At 38.3% G+C, this 20,024-nt stretch overlaps 1 protein-coding gene across 1 annotated transcript in view; it reads left to right on the top strand.

Annotated features, from left to right (window-relative positions):
* Positions 1-7,883: 7,883 nt before the first annotated feature.
* The window catches only part of CTSO (cathepsin O), a 29,931-nt gene continuing 17,790 nt past the window's right edge, over positions 7,884-20,024 (top strand). The window contains exons 1-3 of the mRNA XM_517502.8: positions 7,884-8,214; positions 18,668-18,776; positions 19,476-19,615. Of these exons, the coding sequence (XP_517502.2) occupies positions 8,089-8,214; positions 18,668-18,776; positions 19,476-19,615 (375 nt within the window). The 5' untranslated portion in view covers positions 7,884-8,088. The remainder of the gene's footprint in view (positions 8,215-18,667; positions 18,777-19,475; positions 19,616-20,024) is intronic.

Here is a 20,024-nt window from a genome sequence, read left to right as displayed (position 1 = left end):
TAAAATTTTGATGTAGAAATAATATTACAAACATGAATACCAATATTAGTTAATTGTAATGAGCACTACCATGTGCCAGGCACCATAAATATTTTACATATCTTATCTCATTTGATTTTTCTAAGATAGGTTTTTTTTAATCTATTATTTGTCAGATGAAGAAATTAAACCACTTTTGGGGAATGGGTGAAGACACCACAATAAATAAAATGGTAAGGCCATCATCAAACTCAAGTTGTGTGACTCCATAGCCCAAACTCTTTCATCACTAGCTTCCCACTCAACCATTTTATATTTATAAGAGCTCGTTCCTGTTTCCAGGACACATTCACAAGGAAATGCACATAGAAAGCTTGAAATGTGATGAGGTAACATATGTGAAAACTGCATTAACATAACGTCTGATACAGAATTAGCTCACAGAATGTTCACGTGTTTTTTAATAATGTACGATACTCATTCATTTAATAATTAATATTCACCTCGTTGGTCAGGCTGGTCTCAAACTCCTGACCTCAGGTGATCCACCCGCCGCAGCCTCCCAAAGTGTTAGGATTACAGGCATGAGCCACCGCACCCGGCCCTATATTCACTCTTAATCATGGCATGAATAAAGAGATAAAACATGTAGCCATAACAAATGAGTACCAGTTTTCTAGGCAGTTCTAACTTTATCACTTGTGAGTGTGAATAGGTCTGTCTGAAGTTTTGTAATTCAGGAAAACTTTTTCAAGTTTATAACTTTATGTATGACTTCCTGGGACGGATGAACAATGGCTGTGTTTTAAATTCCATAAAGGAAAATAAATGTAGTAAGTCTAGTTTTAAAAGTGAGAGGAGCTTATCCACTCAACAAGGCACCCTAAAATATCAGAAGGAGGTGGATGGTAGGAGGCAGGATACCGTGTCAACCCCTGGCTCTCCAAGTGCCAGCTCTGTGATTTTAGGAGCATGTTCATCTTACTAGGAAACTTCTCATCTGCAAATTAAAGAGGCGGGCTACAGGATTTGGACATGCTCTGCTAGCCTCCACATTCCATTTTTCTAGTAATCCTAAAAGTCTTAGGTTCTGAGCCACTTTCTTTCCTTGGGCTGCTTTGTTGAATTATACCACAGTCACTCCCTGGCTGTGTGGATTAAGCCTCAGAAAGCCCCCATGGGAGGAGGACTTGTGCTTGGTTAGGCTTTGTTTAACTTACTTTCCTATTTCTTAACTACCTCTGTAAGAGTTGAAGTTAATGGTCTTATCTCTGCGCATTATAACCGAATGCCAGAGCACGTGCCATTAGAGCCTCTTCTTAAAGCACTGCGCAGATACAGGAAGCTAGCAATTCCACTCCAGTTACTATTTTCTCTCCCCAAATTCCATGGCAGAAATCACACTTCCCTCTCTGCTATCTATATTACCTCTCTTTTCCATTCCAAACCCCCAAACCTTATTTCCCGAAACATCTCCAACCTTAGAAACATCACCTTAGACAAAAATTCTCTAAGTTTTCTGGATCAGCGAGATATCTAAAAAGAAATTATGGCTAGGGAGGAATTACTGTATTTATAAAACCTAAACAAGTAAAGTCATTAAAAAATTGCCATATTCCTCCAGTATTAATGATAGCTACTTCTAATATGATATAATTATTAATGCAATATTGATGTTAGCAAAGAAAATCATTAAGAAGCAGAATAGACAGGGAAGGGCGATGATCCTCAAATATAAAATTATTTTTGTCCAAGGACTTATCAATGAAGAGAGTAAAGTCTAATAATGTTGATCCTAAATCTTACCACAAAAGGAAACTTTATCGCCAATTATAACTGCCATTATGAATGAACACCTATGATCCAAGCATTCTGTATTCATTGTCTCTGACCTTCAGAACACCACCAGAACTAGAAATTATCATTTCCAATTTACAGGTAATGAAATAGAAGCTAAAGAAGGATAACTAACATTCCTAAGGTCACAAAAGCCAGTAAACAAACAAGAAGAAGAATCCGTGTTAATTGGAATTCAAGAATGTGTTGTATCTACTATATTATGTCATTTGACATTACCTGGGGTCTTAGCCGGAAGATTACCTTAGAGACCATGAGGGGGACCAATATGATATTTAAAATGAAGATCAAATAAAAATCATTTAAACCAAATAGTTCTTCAAAGCAATGAAACAAAATTGGTCTTTTTTTTTTTTTTTTTTTTTGACAAGGTCTCACTCTGTTGCCCAGGCTGGAGTGCAGGGGTGCAATCTTGGCTTTCTGCAGCCTTGATCTCCTGGGCTCAAGAGTGCTTCCACCTCAGCCTCCGGAGTAGCTGGAACTAGAGGTGTGCACCACTATGCCCGAAACAAAATTTTTTTAGAGCTAACTGCCTCTTTGGCTGTCTTTCTCATATGCTGCCTGAGCTACAGGGTTTTCTATAACTGTTAGTTGGAAGGCAGGATTTACAATTAGGACGAGTCACCTTATTTTATATGAATTCCATCTAAAGACAGTTTTTTCTAGGTGTATGTCTTCCCTGTGAGTCTTGCGTTCTCTTGCATCCTTCCTTTGGGATAATGTGATTTTTGCTCAGGCAATAGAAGTCAAAAGGTGTGTAATTCTTGCAGGCTCCATCTAACTTGAGGGAAATGGAGGGCTGTCAAAGCAGAATGGAGCATTAGCATTAATGACATGCATTAGTGTTAATGACACATTAAAGATACCGGAGTTATTTTCTTAGAGCATGAAAATGACAAATTTTGGCTCTTCAACATTTTTACATGAGTAGGAGAGCGAGTTTTTGGAGCCTACAAAATAGTAGTCATGTCAAAAGTGTTGTTTTGCCTACTGATCCCAGATTTTTCAGAAGTACTTAAGACTGTGGAATAGTTTAAGTCTATGAGGGGAGAACTGATGCGATTTTGCTCTGAGTACTTAATAATGGTTCTAAGATAAACCCATTAGCGCTGTCTCCACAGTGTGTGTAATGGGACTGAGCTAAAGCACGCGTCGGCTCACATTTATTCAAATGTCAGCAGAATAGAAATGGATTGAGGTTTCCATAGAAACTGCTCTCGAGTTCAGGTGTTTCTTGGGGCTTTTTGTTCCATTAACTGTTTGGAGAAAGAGGCATACATTATGGCTTTTCATTTATGCTATTTACTTTGTCGTTAGGAGTTGGCTGGTGGAGTTACCACGTCTTCCTTTGTTTTATGGCATTTTTGCCAACCCCTCTTACAACCTTTCCCCTCCAGCTGAGAAACGGGAATGAGCAATTTCTACGACCTGACAAATCCTGCCTGTTAGCAGTGGCTATTTAGACAGCATTTCTTCAATTTCAGCCAGAAAGAAAGTTTGAACATCTCTTACCTAGAAATTTATGTAACTCATTTTCTTATTCAAGATTTACATTATCCCTATGGAATGTCACCATTATAAGAAGTTAAGAACAAAGCAATGACTATGAACATAATTAACAACCACAATAAAAAAGAGGATTTCCTGGCATTAGTAAAATATTCAGGTGTAAAATCTAAGATTAAAGATAATCAACTTTTTCAACTCACACACAAGCCAGTTGGTTTCCTGGAGAAATAATGTCCCTTCCCATAATATAGAAAAAAAAATTAAAAAGGGGGAAAAAAAGCCTGAACAATTCAACTCAGAGGGACTACAATGACTCACGTCCATTACCGAATGCCACGCTTGCCTGTTAGTTAAACTAGAACATAAAAAGCTCACAGTGTACTACCAAAGGTATGTTAATAAAGAAGAGCCAATATAAAATAGAAATAGTAATGACAAATAGCAAGATAGGCCTTGGACTTCCCGAGAGCAGGCTGGTGCAGAAGAAAACGCAGGCATGAGCTCTGAAGTCTGACAGCTCAATTTACATCTCACCATGGCCACTTACTACTTAGGATCTTGAATAAGTCCCTAATCGCTATACATGTCAGTTCCCTCATGTGTAAAGTGAGAACAATAATTTCTACCTTGCTGGGTTGTTGTAAGGATTAGCAGTAATAGACATGGTTCCTTCTTATCAGTGTATTAAATATCTGAAACCCTGCAATCATGAGGTTGTGGGGATGCAAAATTCTTCATATTGTGAAAAACTCACTAAATACCTAATCTCTTATACAATTAGTATTCATTCCAATATTTTCCCCAGATTAACCCTAGCATTTTTCTCAGTTTATGTTTCAAATTATTTAATAATCTCTAGCTGATTATATGAGGTTTCCAATATCTCATGCAATTAGTACTTAACTTTTCTCTGCCTAAGTTTTCTCATCTATAAAAGAGAAATGATGATAATACTACCTTCTGCAAGGGGGAATTAAGGTTAATATTTGCAAAATGTTTAGCACAGTGGTAAATCATAATAAACACATGAATGTGTCATGTTTCAAGTAAAAATAAAAACAAGGCTGGGTGCGGTGGCTCACACCTGTAATCCTAACACTTTGGGAGGCTGAGGCGGGCAGATCACCTGAGGTCAGTTGTTTGAGACCAGCCTTGCCAACATGGTGAAACTTCGTCTCTACTAAAAATACAAAAAAATTAGCTGGGCGTGGTGGCACTTGCCTGTAATCCCAGCTACCTGGGAGGCTGAAGCTGCAATGAGCCGAGATCGTGCCACTGCACTCCAGCCTGAGCAAGAGAGATACTCCATCTCAAAACAAAACAAAACAAACAAACAAACAAACAAAAAAAAAAACAGGTTAAAAAAAAAAACACAAAGAAACAAAATAATTCCGTAGCAAAGTCACTGAAACATGAAGTAGCATGATTAAAAATGGAAGAAAACCCAGAAGGTGCATAACGGGATAAAAACAACAGTAAATATTGATTTGTGTATCATAAAGGTTAAGAGGTATTTCTGAAAATGGTTAGCTCTGGAGTATTTTCACACATAAAGAAATGACTGCATTTGTTACTGGGCTTATAACATTCAACATGAGGCTGTGGTAGCGGGCCTCCAAGATGGCACCTGATGACCCCACCTTATGTCAGCTCCACCTCCCACATCTTACCAGACTGGCTCTGTGTAACCAATGGCAGAAGAGATGATATGTTTCAAGATAAGGTTATAAAAAGACACTGCTGCTCCCACCTCAGTCATTCCCTGGTCCACTGTCTCAATTTCTCTATTCACTCATTCTGCAGGAACAAAGAGCTGGCAGGAAAAGCCCAGCCTTCTGATAAGGTTCTGAGGATTTTGTCCAAAGGCCTAAGAGGAGCTGAGGACTCTTGCTAACAGCCACATGAGCTTGAAATTGAATCCTTTAAACTTGGGAAACCTTCAGAAGATTGCAGCCATATGCAACAGCTTGTCTGCGTCCTCATGAGACACTCTGAGCTGGAACCACCCAGATAAGCTGCTCCCTCCTGGTCCACAGAAACTGTTTAAGATAAGAAAAATTCGTATTTTTAAGATGCTAAGTTTGAGGGTTATATTTTACATGGCAATAGATATCTAATACAGAGTTGAGGGAAGTTCCATGTGCTATTTTGCAAATTTGATGAAAAAAACACATCTCTACATATACATGTAATTTGTAGTGTTTATTCTAAGAATTGGCAGATACTTGCCACCTTCACTTTTCAAGCCACTTTTCAAAAACTTTGTTTTACTACTTAATAGATGATTCTGATCTCCCTTTTAACTGACCCAAAATTCTTCACCATCTGTGCGCTTCTTACTTATCTCATATTCTACTCTCCCCCATCCTTTTTTTTTTCCTTTACTCCATCCATGCTGACTTCTTTTATGTTTCTGGAACGTGCCAAACAAACTTCCATCTCAAGGCCTTTGTGTTGACAGTTCTTTCTGTCTTAGCTTCTCTTTCCCTGGATATCTGAATATCCATGTGACTCACTTTCTTCTCCTTCAAATCTTTGCTCAAAAGTCTCCTCATCAGTGAGGACAGTATTGAACAGCTTATTTAAAATAGCAGTACCCCTCACACTGATGATGCTCCTTATCTGGATTTATTGTCCTTTAACACATGTACAAGTTGAGCATCTCTAATCCAAACACCCAAAATGCTCCAAAATCTAAAACTTATTGAGTATTGACATCATGCTACACCTAGAAAATTTCACACCTGACTTCATGTGGTGGGTCATAGTCAAAATGCATTCAAAGCCTTGTTTTATGCATAAAATTACCTAAAATAGTCAGTAAGATTACCTTCAGTCAGTAGCATAAGTGAAACACAAATGAATTTTGTGTTTAGACTTGGGTCTCATCCCCAAGAGATCTCATTATGTATTTGCAAATATTCCAAAATCTGGGGGGAAAAAATCTGCAATCTGAAACACTTCCAGACCCAGGCATTGTGGATAAGGGATCCTCAACCTGTAGTAATTTTATTGCGTCTCTCCCCCTCACTGAAATACCAGCTCCAACAGGGTGGGGCTTTTCATCTCTTCAGTCACTTATGCACTTCCATCCATGATGTGTCCTGATGACCTAGAACAATGCCTGACACTTAGGAAGTACTCAATAAAATATTTGTTGATGTAAATCAATTGAAATATCAGTCCCATAGGGATGGGGATTTTCATCCCTTTAGTCACTTATCCACTTACTTGATATATCCTCATTACCTAGAAGAATGCCTGACACTTAGCAGGTACTCAATAAATACTTGATGTGAGCTCCTGAAATGAGTTTAGTTCAAGGGGCTTTTTTACAATACCAATTATCCTAAAGTAAAGATGACTGCCTATATTTAAATTTCCTGACTCAGTAGGTTGTCAATAAACAGGGACTATGATCTGAAAGCAAAGTTCAGTTTAAAAAGAAAAGTATGTGCTTGTATGAGTTACAAAAAAGGGCTAAGTACAAAAGAACTGCTGAGGTTAACATGAACATCGTTCTGTGAACTTATGATTTAAATAAAATCTTTATCACCACACTTGCCAAGAGCAATATATCTTATCATGAACGTACATAAAAAACTCTTGTGTCTTTCCTCTTAATACTCGGAACATTATTTTTATTTTTATTACGAAGTTTGCATTGGAGAATATTGTAACTCACTGCACCTAGGTAAAAACTAAAGACATAAATCTGATGTTAGTTCTAAAAATCTACAAGGGTAATGATATGAATTTCACAGACATGGAAGCCTTGTTCAGAATAGATTATAATAGAAAGGCTCGGTAGAGCCAGGTTCATGAGTGTGTGACCTGTGCAGAAGTGGGTGCTTAGAAGGCCCATGGCTTGGGTTAATGCTCTGCTGTTGCCGTCTTGAAATTCTTCACAATTTATGAACAAGGGAACTTCATTTTCAGTTTACACGGAACCCTGCAAATTATGTACTTGGCTCTATCTTCCTTTGCAAACGGAGAAACAGGCTTCAAGAGTTTTGAAACTGCCATAATAGATCCAAAAACTGTGTACGCTTTTCACATCTGTACAATTTTGTTACGAATTTATAAACATCTGCTGAATGGATGACTCTATGTATTGGCCCACATCACTTCAGAACTAGGTCTTGAACTTAGGGATTGTGGCAAGAAGGAAAAAGGCAGGTTCCGGTGGCTCACAGGGCAGGCCAGGTGGCTCACACCTGTGAGCATTTTGGGAGGCCAAGGCAGGTGGATCACTAGAGTCCAGGAGTTCGAGACCGGCCTGGGCAATATGGCAAGATCCTATCTCTACTAAAAATACAAAAATAGCCTGGGGTGGTGGCACGCGCCTGTAGTCCCAGGTACTCTGGAGGCTGAGGCAGGAGGATCACTTGAACCTGAAGGTCAAGGCTGCAGTGAGCCCTGATCTCAACACACACACAAAAAGAATGACTCTCAGGCTTCTTTTTTTCTAATGGATGGAAGTGAAACCTCGAAAGCACGTGGTCAAGTGCCTGACTCTTCCAAAACAAAAACAAAAACAAAAAAACTAGCCTCAGCAAGGAGGTCCGTAGCCTCCAGCTGACCGGATTTTCAGTCGCAGAACACCGGGGACCTAAAAAAGGGTCAATCTCAGCATCCTGCACTCAACCCAGCTCCTTCCGCCCCTCGAGCCCAGGCTGGGAGGAGCCGAGGAACCGAAAGAGAAAACAGGCCGCGCGGGCGGCAGAGGAGCCGGGCGCCGCAATGGACGTGCGGGCGCTGCCGTGGCTGCTGTGGCTGCTGTGCCGGGGCGGCGGCGATGCAGACTCCCGCGCCCCCTTCACCCCGACCTGGCCGCGGAGCCGCGAGCGTGAAGCCGCCGCCTTCCGGGTACCGAGCGCGCGCCTCCCCGGGATCTGTCCCTGCTCCCTCACTTCCTGTCCCGGGTCTGGGCTGCGGAAGAGGGCCCCCGAGAGCTGACCCTGCTCGTGGGCACCCGTGGCTCTGCGATGCGTCTGGGGCCCTGAGCTGCGGGTGCAAAAGCCAGCTTCTCTCTCCCCTCTCCTTGTGCTATGGTGTCACTCCCCCATGCCTTTGCTAACCAAAAGACTTGATTTTCCAGAAAAGATTTGTCGCTATGGATTTTTGGGACGCACCCAAATAAATCCATAGATACGTCCAAAGTGTCCTTGGTGGGAAGAAGCACCCCCTTTTAGCAATCCCCTCGATCGTTGCCACTGGCTTCCAAAGCTCTTCTATTTCTTTTTTATGAGAACCAGAAACAGGGAGCAGCCTGTTGGTGGAAGAAACCTGTCGTGTTTTTTTTTCCCGAGGAGGGCGCTAGTGATCAGAAGTTAGAAACAAAGAGCCTGCCTTTAGCCAGATTAAAGAATCCTGATGGTTTATGATTCTCCTTAAACTAACGCACCACCTTAAAAGTTCTTCCTGCCTTGGCGGAGACTGAGTTGAAGAAAAGAGAAACATTTAATTTCCTTTTCATATTATTATACGAAATATAATATAATTTATATTTTATAATATTTATAATAAATGCTTAGATTTGAGTCTAGCATGAAAACTCTGGAAGGGACCAGTTAGCTGAGCACAAATAATGATTTTCCTGAAACCAAGGAAACTGCAAGGGATGCCGATTTAGTGTTCGCCTCACTATGTTCTAGATAGCTGATACTATTTAACACATTTTTAAATTCATGAAAGATGCCGTTATCATGATTTAATTTATTGGAAAAGAAAATTCTTTCATTCTGAATCAAACGTAAGTCTGAGTTGAGTAATATTGCTCAAGGAAGTGTATCTTTTTTCCTGGTGTTTGTTGGAATTTCTCACAGGATTTCATAGCTGTGCTCTTTTCCCCCGACTCTCCTGGAAAGCTCCAATGTTTAGGAAGGCCAGCCTTCCCTGATTCTGTCCACTCTTACGTTTTGTCCAAACCGAGATGTGTACTGTTATCTCCACTTTATTATTCTTGAGTTCAGTTCTAGCTATCAAAACCAGAAGTCCTCTTACTCTTTCAAGAACAAAATTCTGGCCTGTATTCTACCCCTATCCTCAACTTACGTTCGTTTTCCTGGTAAACCAAACCCCTTAGGGGAAAAGTCAGTTTCACCTTTATTGGTAACGTATTCATTGGCTAAATAAATAAACACACTGTCAGGCTCCTAAAAATAATATTTCAGGACAAAGCTCAAAGGGCTAGACTTATAAATATATTTTTAACATTTATTTAGATTTTAGATAATTTATAAATATATATGTGTATAATTTATGTAGTGACTCATACTGGTCGTGTAAAGAGGCCATACCCTGATGAATGTCTAGAAAATGTAACTTTTCTCAGGAGAAATACAAAGAAACAGGTTGAAAGATGGAAAGTTGGAAGTGGAGGAGGATCGAATTATGAAGACTCTTAGTACATTTTAAAAACCTCGGGTTAAGAAATACTGAAAAAATTTTCAAAGCAATTGCTGCCTGTAAGAATTTGCTTCATGAGATGGATACCCAAAAAAGAGAACATTGAGGCTTCAACGCACAGTTGCTGGAAACTGAACACCTCTCAGTGCTTAGTTGGACTTTATCCAAGAATGCTTTAAAACCGATTTTCTACCTTAGTGGTCCCCAATCTTTTGGCACTAGGGACCGGATTCATGGAAGACATTTTTTCCATGGACGGGAGGAGGGAAGTGGGGGAGATGGATGGATTTGGGATGAAAGTCTTTCATCTAAGATCATCAGGAATTAGTTAGATTAGTTAGCTGGAGATTGCTGTTCGGACTTGGGATAGAGAGCTGGACAGTGGGAAAGGTGGAAAGGGCCTTGCCTCCTTGGTAACCGTGAAACTTCTTGTTGAAATCAAGTTAATTCATTGGTGAATTGATGATTCAGGGGTTTGCAGCTGAAGATCTGGTTCAAGAAAGTCCTTGATTAATTAGTAATGTCTTTCATGGTCATGGGTTTAGAGAATGGTGAAGGTTTTAAAATTTGTTTTAATCTTAGCCTTAGATCGTTTTGTAAGTTTCCCAGGAATGCACGTTAAATGAAAGTTAGGTTAGCCCATGACTTTCCCACAAAATATTATAGTATTGTTCAGTGAAAACTAGACTCCACTATGGTTTATTATGGGATGCCTCACAAGACACCTGACTTTGGATGGCACCCCTTATCTCTGCACTTTCACTCCTTTAGAAACTTCCAGTGCTCAGGAAGCTCTTAACTATTGGATTTAGCCTACTCTCCTTTGTGCCAAAACCTAGCTATGCCCTCATATTTACTGATGCTCATTATTTTACCACAGAACATTTGGTATTCTTATCCTTTTGGGAGGCACAGACCCAATATTGGATCCAATAAAAGTTGCTTGATACACTCACTTTAGAATAATATCTATGCCAAAGTACATGTGATTTTACATAAAATTTCCAAAGCTTCACCTTAAGACCAGTTGCTGTAATGACACAGGTTATATTATTATAAGATTTTTTATATATTTAGGAATATTTATTTATGTGTAAATAGATGGCCATAGCATCTTTATAACAAGTGATCCTAACTAATGAGCCACTTATATGTGCTTGCCATAATCAGCCCCTTGAAATCTGGAATTAGGTCCTCCAAATAGGCTTTATCCAAGAAAGCTTTAAAACCTATTTTCTACCTCAGTGGTCCCCAAACTTTTTGGCACCAGGGATTGGTTTCATGGAAGACAATTTTTCCACGGACTGGGGTGTGGGGGTGGGGTGAGGAGGATGCGGATGATTTCAGAATGAAGCTGTTCCACCCCAGATCATCAAGCATTAGATTCACATAAGGACTGTGCAAACTAGATCCCTTACATGCACCGTTCCCAGTAGGGTTTGTGCTCCTATGATAATCTAATGCTGCTGCCGATCTGACAGAAGGTGGAGATCAGGTGGTGATGCATGCTCGCAGGCCCCTCACCACCTGCTGTGCAGCCTGGTCGTTAACAGGCCACAGAACAGTACTGGTCCATGGCCCAGGGTTTTGAGACTCCTGTTCTACCTTATATAAAGATGAAAACACGAATTTGATGTTAGATAAGGTTGTTCAGCAGACTTTTTCTGATGAATCTCACTTAAAGCATACATTGACTAAATGGAAATATATCATAAACTTAAAATCATAGATTATAATTTATTCATCTTCCCATACATTTATCCAATACTTTATTTAATTTCTACTGTGTCTAAAGAACTGGTCTGGGTTTTCTGAGGGATACAGTGGAGAATAAGACACGTGCTGTCCTGTAAGAAATGTACACAAAAAATGAATATCGTTATGTTTAAGCATTGTATCCTGTAAATAAACATTTTCCTGTAAATAAAAAGAATGTAAAGACTTATACACTGGAGAAATAGATTCTCCCAAGTAGTTCACAAAAGAATGTATTTTTAATTCAATCTTTTTGTGTACATGCTCACACAAATACTGACTACACATTTCTTGTCATACATAGTAAACATATATCTGCAATATGTTTACACACACTTCAGTACACTGTACAGAAAATACTTTGTCTAAGAAACTTTTCAAAAGCAGTAATTTATAAAAGTGTATCCTTTAAAAAGCTTTTATTGTTCTAATCCAGGGCTTCTCAACAGTGGCACTATTGACATTTGAGAATGGATAGTGATTTGTTGTGGGGGACCTTCCTCTTCATTGTAGGGTGAGTAGCAGCATGCATGAGCTCTATGCACCAGATGCCAGTGGCATCCCACCAGTATGACAATCCCCAGTATGACAAATGAGGGACAAAATTATCCTCAGTTGAGAATCACTGATCTAAAGTTTACAACTCCTAAGTCTTCCAAGAAATTCTCAGTGATGCTCTTTGTATACAAATATTTTACCTTTTTTGCTCATCCTCAGCTTTACTGCAATTTCCAGAAACGAAAGCACTCCCAAGGAGAACATTTTAAATCTATATGTACAATTTACGATTTATCCTATGAAACTTCAAAATCTGCAAATGAAATTTGTTAAAAGTCTGAGTAATGGAACTGCAAGACAAACAATGAGTTTAAAGTGCCGAAGATAAAGTGAGCTTCCAAAGTACCTTAGGTGTCTCTGTTAATTTCAATATAAAACTTATCCCATGGATATATGGGATTCATTGTAAGGGAATACACACATCATTGCGTATATTGATAAAGGCAAATAAATCATCATTAGTGGAAGGAAACCTGGATATCAATGGGGAAAAATAATAGATGTTCACTGCCTTTTCAGCTGATAAAACAGACATGAAGTCCCTTAAAGTTTATAACGCTTCAGTAGATTTCTTGCAGGCTAAATAACTATACCCCTCCACCAAATACTAGTTGTGTGATCTTAGGCAAATCATGTATCTGTTTCTCAGATTTATTCTTCTGTGAAGAGGGGTAATGTTAGCAATTACCTTTATACAGGGCTAAGTTAATTCATGTAAAACACTTAGAATGAATACTTGCATTCAATTTAACAATCCCTTCAACCCTTTGTATTTAGTGCATTCAGTGGCTGAGAACTTTCCTTGTAGAGAAATGAAAACTCAACAGTTTGCTCATAAAAGATTCGCTTACTCCTTTAGAAACAGTTGAGTACATGCAAGAAGAAAATACATGATTTCATTTACTCTTACTTAGTGGCAGTCTGTGAGAAAGATTTCACAGATTTTTCCCCTCAGGGAAGTAGATTAAGGAAACATCTGAGAACCCCTCAAGCCACCCTCCGTGGGTTTCTACTCTTTGATTGTTTTGAACATGACCATTTTCCTCTTAACTTACCCTAGCCGGAGCATTATCTAAGACTGTGGTTACCCACAGCTGGAAAGGTAAGAGGGCCAAGATGCCTGAGATAGCTGGAAGGGCTTTCTGATCCTGTAAGAAAAATGTTGATTTCTGAGGAATTTTAAAACTGCAGCCTAACCTCCTCATGAGACTGGTTCAGGTCTCTTGTCAATAGAGTTATCCTGTTTTATGATCAGACTGAACCCATCCTCTGTTTGTTGTTTGGCCTTGCTGGGATGTTTCATGACTACTCTGCAGTTCTTATCAACCTCCTTTAGCATACTCATGAAGCATCCTAGCTAGGCTAACAGGCGGGAAATTAGAATATGGAAGACACTGCTTAGAAACATATTACATTTAAATCACAGTTCAAATATGTGATTACCTCCAGTACACATGTGCACACACACACACACAAAGGCAGCTTTAAGAGATTCTACCTCTTAGAAGGATGGCTGCTAGAAGTCATAATAAGGATAGCTTTAGGGACAGAGTCTTACAGGGACAGGGTCCTAGGTATGAATTTGAGAGGTTATACCTATAATAAATAGAGATATAGTATGCACAAGACGTACTAATGCCCAAGGGACATGTTTTTCCTAGTTTTATAATCAGGATAATTTCTTCAAGCTCTTGGGTTCTGAGTTACCCTTCTGTTCAGGAATCTGATATCTCCCTTTGTAACTCATTCAATTAAACACACTTAACAACAACAAAAAAAAAGGTGAAGGTAGTTATTTTTCACCAAATCTGTTCACCAAGGCTGTTCTGATTTATCAGCTCTAATTTTTCTCATGTAAGATCTAATTTTTAAACATCTGCACTTTTCAAAAGTATCAATGAGAAGTTTCCTATGTATTCATCAAAACTTTACGTCTTTCCTCTCATAAATGAAGTTAAGGTTCAGGTCTTTTCTTTAATATTTTATATGACTTTAGAGATGGCTACTCTAAATTTGCTCCCTATCATATCCTCTGTTGAGAACATGTGCCCACTGATCCTTTACCTAACGGAGGTTGTTGGATGTAATGAGCAGCAAGGGCCTCATACAGACTTCAGTTTGTGATGCTTCTATGAAATCTTTAATAGCCAGAATCAAGAGAGACCGGAAAAGTCACTTAAAAGAATTGATAATTCAAGAAATGAAACACAGGGCTTTTTAAATTTTAAATGATGTGAAACCCATGTTAGTGAACTTGATAAGTGTGTAGCAAACAAGACAATAAATAAATAAGAGAATAGATATTCTTGGATATACTGATAGTATTATTTTACCATGAAAGCAACAGATTGCTTTCAATAGATAATATTGATCCTCATTTCTAATGACATGAGAAATACTTGCTCCAAGTGAATCTGAAAGTATGGTCTTTGAGCGCCATTTCTATAATCCAAATACTCTGTTTAAAGGAAAAGGAAGATAGAGGATGAGAGTATTTTAACTGAGCATTTATTTTGCCAGTCTCTGTAATAAGTGTTTTCCAATTATTATTTTATTTCATCCTTACATTCTTCCAGATCAGTATTACTCCATTTGTTGATGGAAATAAAGCTCAGAGAGGTTGATTATATAGCCAAAAATTGCACAGCAATGGTAAGACATTTCAAATTGTTGCAAAGTTAAAAAGAGGCCAGGCGCGGTGGCTCATGCCTGTGATCCCAGCACTCTGAGAGGCTGAGGCGGGCAGATCACGAGGTCAGGAGATTGAGACCATCCTGGCTAACACGGTGAAACCTCATCTCTACTAAAAAAAATACAAAAAAAATTAGCCGGGCATTGTGGCGGGTGCCCGTAGTCCCAGCTACTCGGGAGGCTGAGGCAGGAGAATGGGGTGAACCAGGGAGGCGGAGCTTGCAGTGAGCTGAGATCACGCCACTGCACTCGCCTGGGCGACAGAGCGAGAATCCGTCTCAAAATAATAATAATTATTATTTTTATGCTGTGTTCAGAAGCCTCCAGGGAAGTACTTTTAATGTTATTAACGGTTTTGCAAAATCAAAACAAGTGGGTAGAGATTAGTGGTAGGGAGAGGACGAAGCAGAGCACTTAGTGGTTTAGAGTATTTTGCTGTTGGCAGGAAGTCAACAATTTGTATAAAGATTGAGTAGCCCTGACATGGGCTATGGAGAGCTGTGAAATGACAGGAGTCATTACACCAGAATAGCAAATGGAATTCTTTTAGAAGTTGGCTCCTGGTTGAACAAGTGGAAGACAGCAACATTTTCAAAAGTCCTGCAGATACTAGTGCCACTGACATAAAGAACAGTGTATCAAGTGGTAACAAATAGAAAACATATGTGGAGATATTTGTCTTTTCAAACACATGGCACAAGACCAAAACCAAGTAACTGTTATTGGAATCATCATTGAAAATTAGGGACATATATATTTAAAATAAATAAATAATACATTCATTTATTTCATTATTAAATTGGTGTTATTATAACTACTTCACAACCAGAACACCTAAACTTTGGATGGTGAAATGACACTCATAAGGCAACACAAAAATTAAGAGAAGTACATGGGAACTCCCTGCCAACGATGTATAAGTTTGTTTCATCTGGCATTTGCCAACTTGAGTGGCAATATATTGTTTTTCTCGTAGATGTCACAAATGATCTAGTGAGATAAACTTGCATTAGCTCTCCAACTAAATAGAGTATGTGGCTCAATTACTGCCTCCCCTCCCAGACACACATGTAGAACCCACACTTACAGCATTGCCTACACTCAAGAGTCTAAAATCCATTCCTGGAATTAGATTTTCTTAATTAAACAATTTGTGTAATTTTAAGGATCTTGAAAGGGCGTACCAGTCTATACCTCACGTGCGTGCGTGTGTGTGTGTGTGTGCGCATTTGGTGTGGTGTGGTGTGGTGTGTGTGTGGTATATTCCTTTTTTGTTCTGTTAATAGGATGTATCATACTGACGATTGATTTTGAAATTTTAAACCAACCTAGCATTTCTAAATAAACTTCACTTGGTCACAATGTATTGTCCTTATCATATATTTTTAGATTTGATTTGCTATTTTGTTAAGGATTTTGTGTCTACAGAGTATTTATGAGGGATACTGGTATGTAGTTCTATTTTATTTAGATACATTTTTCTGGTTTAGAATCAGGGTAACACTGGTCTTATTTAAGTTGCAGCGTATTCCCTTCTTCTTGATTTTCTCAAAGGATAATATTGGTATTACTTCTTTCTTCATTGTATAAAGTTCACCAAAAAGCCACCTGGGCCTGAAGTTTTCTTTGTGAGTCAGTTTTCACTTACAAATTTAATGCCTTTAGCTGATAAAAGGCTGCTCAAGTTTTCTATTTCTCCTTTCATCTTTGGCAATCTGTGCCTTGCAAAAAGTTTGTCCATTTTGTACAGTTTGCCAAGTTATTGTCATAAAGTTGTCAAAATATTATTCTTCTAATGCCTGAAGCATCTGTAATCATGGCTCTTCTTTCATTCCTAATATTGGTAAATTGGTTATTCATGTCTTCTCATTCTTTTCTTATTTTTTATTTATTTATTTATTTTTTTTGAGTTGGAGGCTCGCTCTGTCGTCCAGGCTGGAGTGCAGTGCTGTGATCTCGGCTCACTGCAACCTCCGCCTTCCAGGTTCAAGCGATTCTCCTGCCTCAGCCCCCTGAGTAGCTGGGATTATAGGCGCCCACCACCACGCCCGGCTAATTTTTGTATTTTTAGTAGAGACAGGCTTTCACCATGCTGGCGAGGCTGGTCTCGAACTCCTGACCTCAGATGATCCACCCACCTCGGCCTCCCAAAGTGCTGGGATGACAGGTGTGAGCCACTGCTCCCAGCCTTTTTTTTTTTTTTTTTTTTTTTTTTTAATCAATCACAGGAGCAATTCCTGTGAACTAATAGGGAGAGGTCCAGGTAGAGCTATCTGATTGCAATGTAATTCTGACCCTGAGTGAAGGAAAAAAGGAAGGAAGACTGGGGAAGAGTTCCATGCTGTCTCACAGTCCAAGGAAAGTTTGGTTTGGCAAGGCCATCAGGGAGTCATTAATCAAACACCAGCTGTCAGGGGAGTCCCATTTGTCCCCCAAATAGCAAGCCTTAGCACTAAGTCATGAGCTAGGTGCAGCCCGTAAGAACTGTGGCTTCCCTTGGTGTGATCATGGAGATTTCAACTAGCAGCAGCTAAACTCCCTATAGAAAGAAGGCTGGGAGGCACATTCTCATGGCTGCCACATTCTCTCCTGTGCATTCTTAACATCCTACATTTTCAGTGCCTTCCTGACTACTCCAGCTCACAAAGATGGCCAGGCAGTACTTATTGATTGAATGAATCCTCTGAATTCCTTAGCAGTTAATAGTCTCTGGCTTATATTTGTCGTTTGCCATATACAGAATTACCTTGTATTCTAGTTCTATTTTTACATTTATATATCCAGGTTATATTGAAAGCCTTGCTTCATCAAGACTATTTTTAAGTACCTCAAAAACTTTATTAATTGGTTGATTAGCAATCTTCCTAGGTATGCACAAAAGGAAAAAAAATAAGATTATGACAACTTCCAGCAATAATTTACTTAAAAATAAACAGCTTAAAGTTATTAAGGGCATGATATGGAAAATGTCACTTATCTATTTATTCAACAACAAACACTTATCAAGGATCTATTGTGTGCCAGGCATGTGCTAAGTGAGTGTCTCACCATAAGGAATAAGACATATAAGCAGTCATCATTTTGCTTATAGGTTTTTGATACAGACACACAATAAACACATAAGTACATAGACAAATATGTAGAAGTGCTAGGGTTGGAAAGGTACCAAATGATAGCCCCCTGAAATTTTATTTATTCTATGTAATTGGTTAATATTACAAAATTGAAGCATGTTTATATATACAAGATAAGCTTAAGATAAATTGTCACAAAATTCAAAGTTGAGAAATCAGTAAATAATGGTCACATTTCCCCTCCAGATAGAGAAACCAGGCTATCTTCTTCAAATATTTCCAGAATTGCATCTGTCACAGAGCCTTTGTACCCTACATGAGATAGAGATATCTATAAAGCTTTAATAGAATCAGATTGATTTATTAATTTATTTACCCAGTCTGTTTTTCATGCTTCATTACTTAGTTCCGGGAAACACAAAGGTGAAGAGGACATATTCCATATTCATAATTGTTTAACCACATGAGTGAATGTCTAAAGGTGACAATTTGCTTCTAGTATCTAGTGTTTATTTGCAGTCTATTTCTTTTTTCCCACTATGTCAATACTTTAACAGCTGTATATGGAATGCTTGCAACAAGCCTGGTGATGGGGAATTATAAATGAATAAAATACACTTTTCTCAGCCTCAAAAAATGTCTGCAATTAGATAATAATTCTAATAGAAAATATTTATGAATCTCCTATGGATATCTTATACAACTTTACATTGTAGTCTGAAGGAAATCAAGCTTTAACTTTATAATTGAAAAATTTCTCCAAGTTAGTTATACACAGTTTACTTTGGAAAACTGACATAGTGGATATGAAATAGTTTTTGTTTTTCTTCTAGGAAAGTCTTAATAGACATCGATACTTGAATTCTTTATTTCCCAGTGAAAACTCCACCGCCTTCTATGGAATAAATCAGTTTTCCTATTTGTTTCCTGAAGAGTTTAAAGGTATAGTCCGATGTTGCTATTTAGGTGGTTTCCTGATTTTAATTTGCTTGCTTAACTTTTGATAAATATTTCATTGTAAATATAATATATTGAGTAATAGTTAACATTTATTAACTATCTACTAAATGTCAGGCATGTACCATGTGCTCACATAAGAAAATAAATTCATGGCCAGTCTCTTCTAATTACTGCTTAAGAAATGAATGTTATAATTATGCACATTTCCCTGTGGCTATAAAGGATAATTGTCTAATCACTTCTGCAGTTTTCTAGTGCTTTTTCTCTTCAGGACACACGTGGTTCCATGGGTTATGATAGAACAAATGATGTCAATTATACTTATTTTTATTATTGACCTGGTTCTATCAAACAAGTCATTTTATGTGTCAACTCCAGCCTTATTGTAGGAATTCTCTTTTGTAGTTTTTAATGAATGCATTTTATGTTATAGAAAAGCACAAGAGAAAATCTAAAATAGCAGGTCTACTAGAAGGCTACTGTTTCTTCTTTAAAAGTTCCTCCCAAAGAATCTCAAGGATATAATATAATATAATATTGGTTGTCTTTTAGTATAATATTGGTCGTCTCCCTATAATATAATATTGATTGTCTTTATATATAACAAATATATATGATATATATAATATCATATATTGTAATATAATATTGGTTGTATTTTCATTTTATGTTTCTACTCAGCCATTTATTTAAGAAGCAAACCTTCCAAGTTTCCCAGATACTCAGCAGAAGTACATATGTCCATCCCCAATGTGTCTTTGCCGTTAAGATTTGACTGGAGGGACAAGCAGGTTGTGACACAAGTGAGAAACCAGCAGATGGTAAGTCGAAATCCCTCTTCTTTTCTAATCATCTAAGCATTGAAAGGCAGCTTTGAGGTCAAGTTTAATCAAAGTTGTAATGGAAACATCATTTCTCTAGGAAAATCACATCTCAGTCATCCAAAAATGACAATGAAAAGAGAATCTCTGGAGGAATGAGAGTCAAATGTCAAAGCCCTGACTTTTATTTCTGAAGATAAACCTTCCTTGCTGTGTACTCTTACTAATTGCCATTGCCACCAACACAATAACTCAGGGATACTTCCCAGTAGCTGTAATAACAGCTCAGGGATACTTCCCAGTAGCTGTATCACAGATACCAAGCTTTCTGTACAATAGCAGATGAAAGGCTGGAGAAGGTAAACATGAGCACTAAAGGCTTAAATGGTTCAGGAAAAAAAAAGTGAAA

Source organism: Pan troglodytes, chromosome 3 (assembly GCF_028858775.2).
Source record: "Pan troglodytes isolate AG18354 chromosome 3, NHGRI_mPanTro3-v2.0_pri, whole genome shotgun sequence".
Taxonomy (NCBI): domain Eukaryota; kingdom Metazoa; phylum Chordata; class Mammalia; order Primates; family Hominidae; genus Pan; species Pan troglodytes.
Note: the sequence above shows the minus strand (reverse complement) of the source record. Positions and strands in the feature narration are given on the sequence as shown.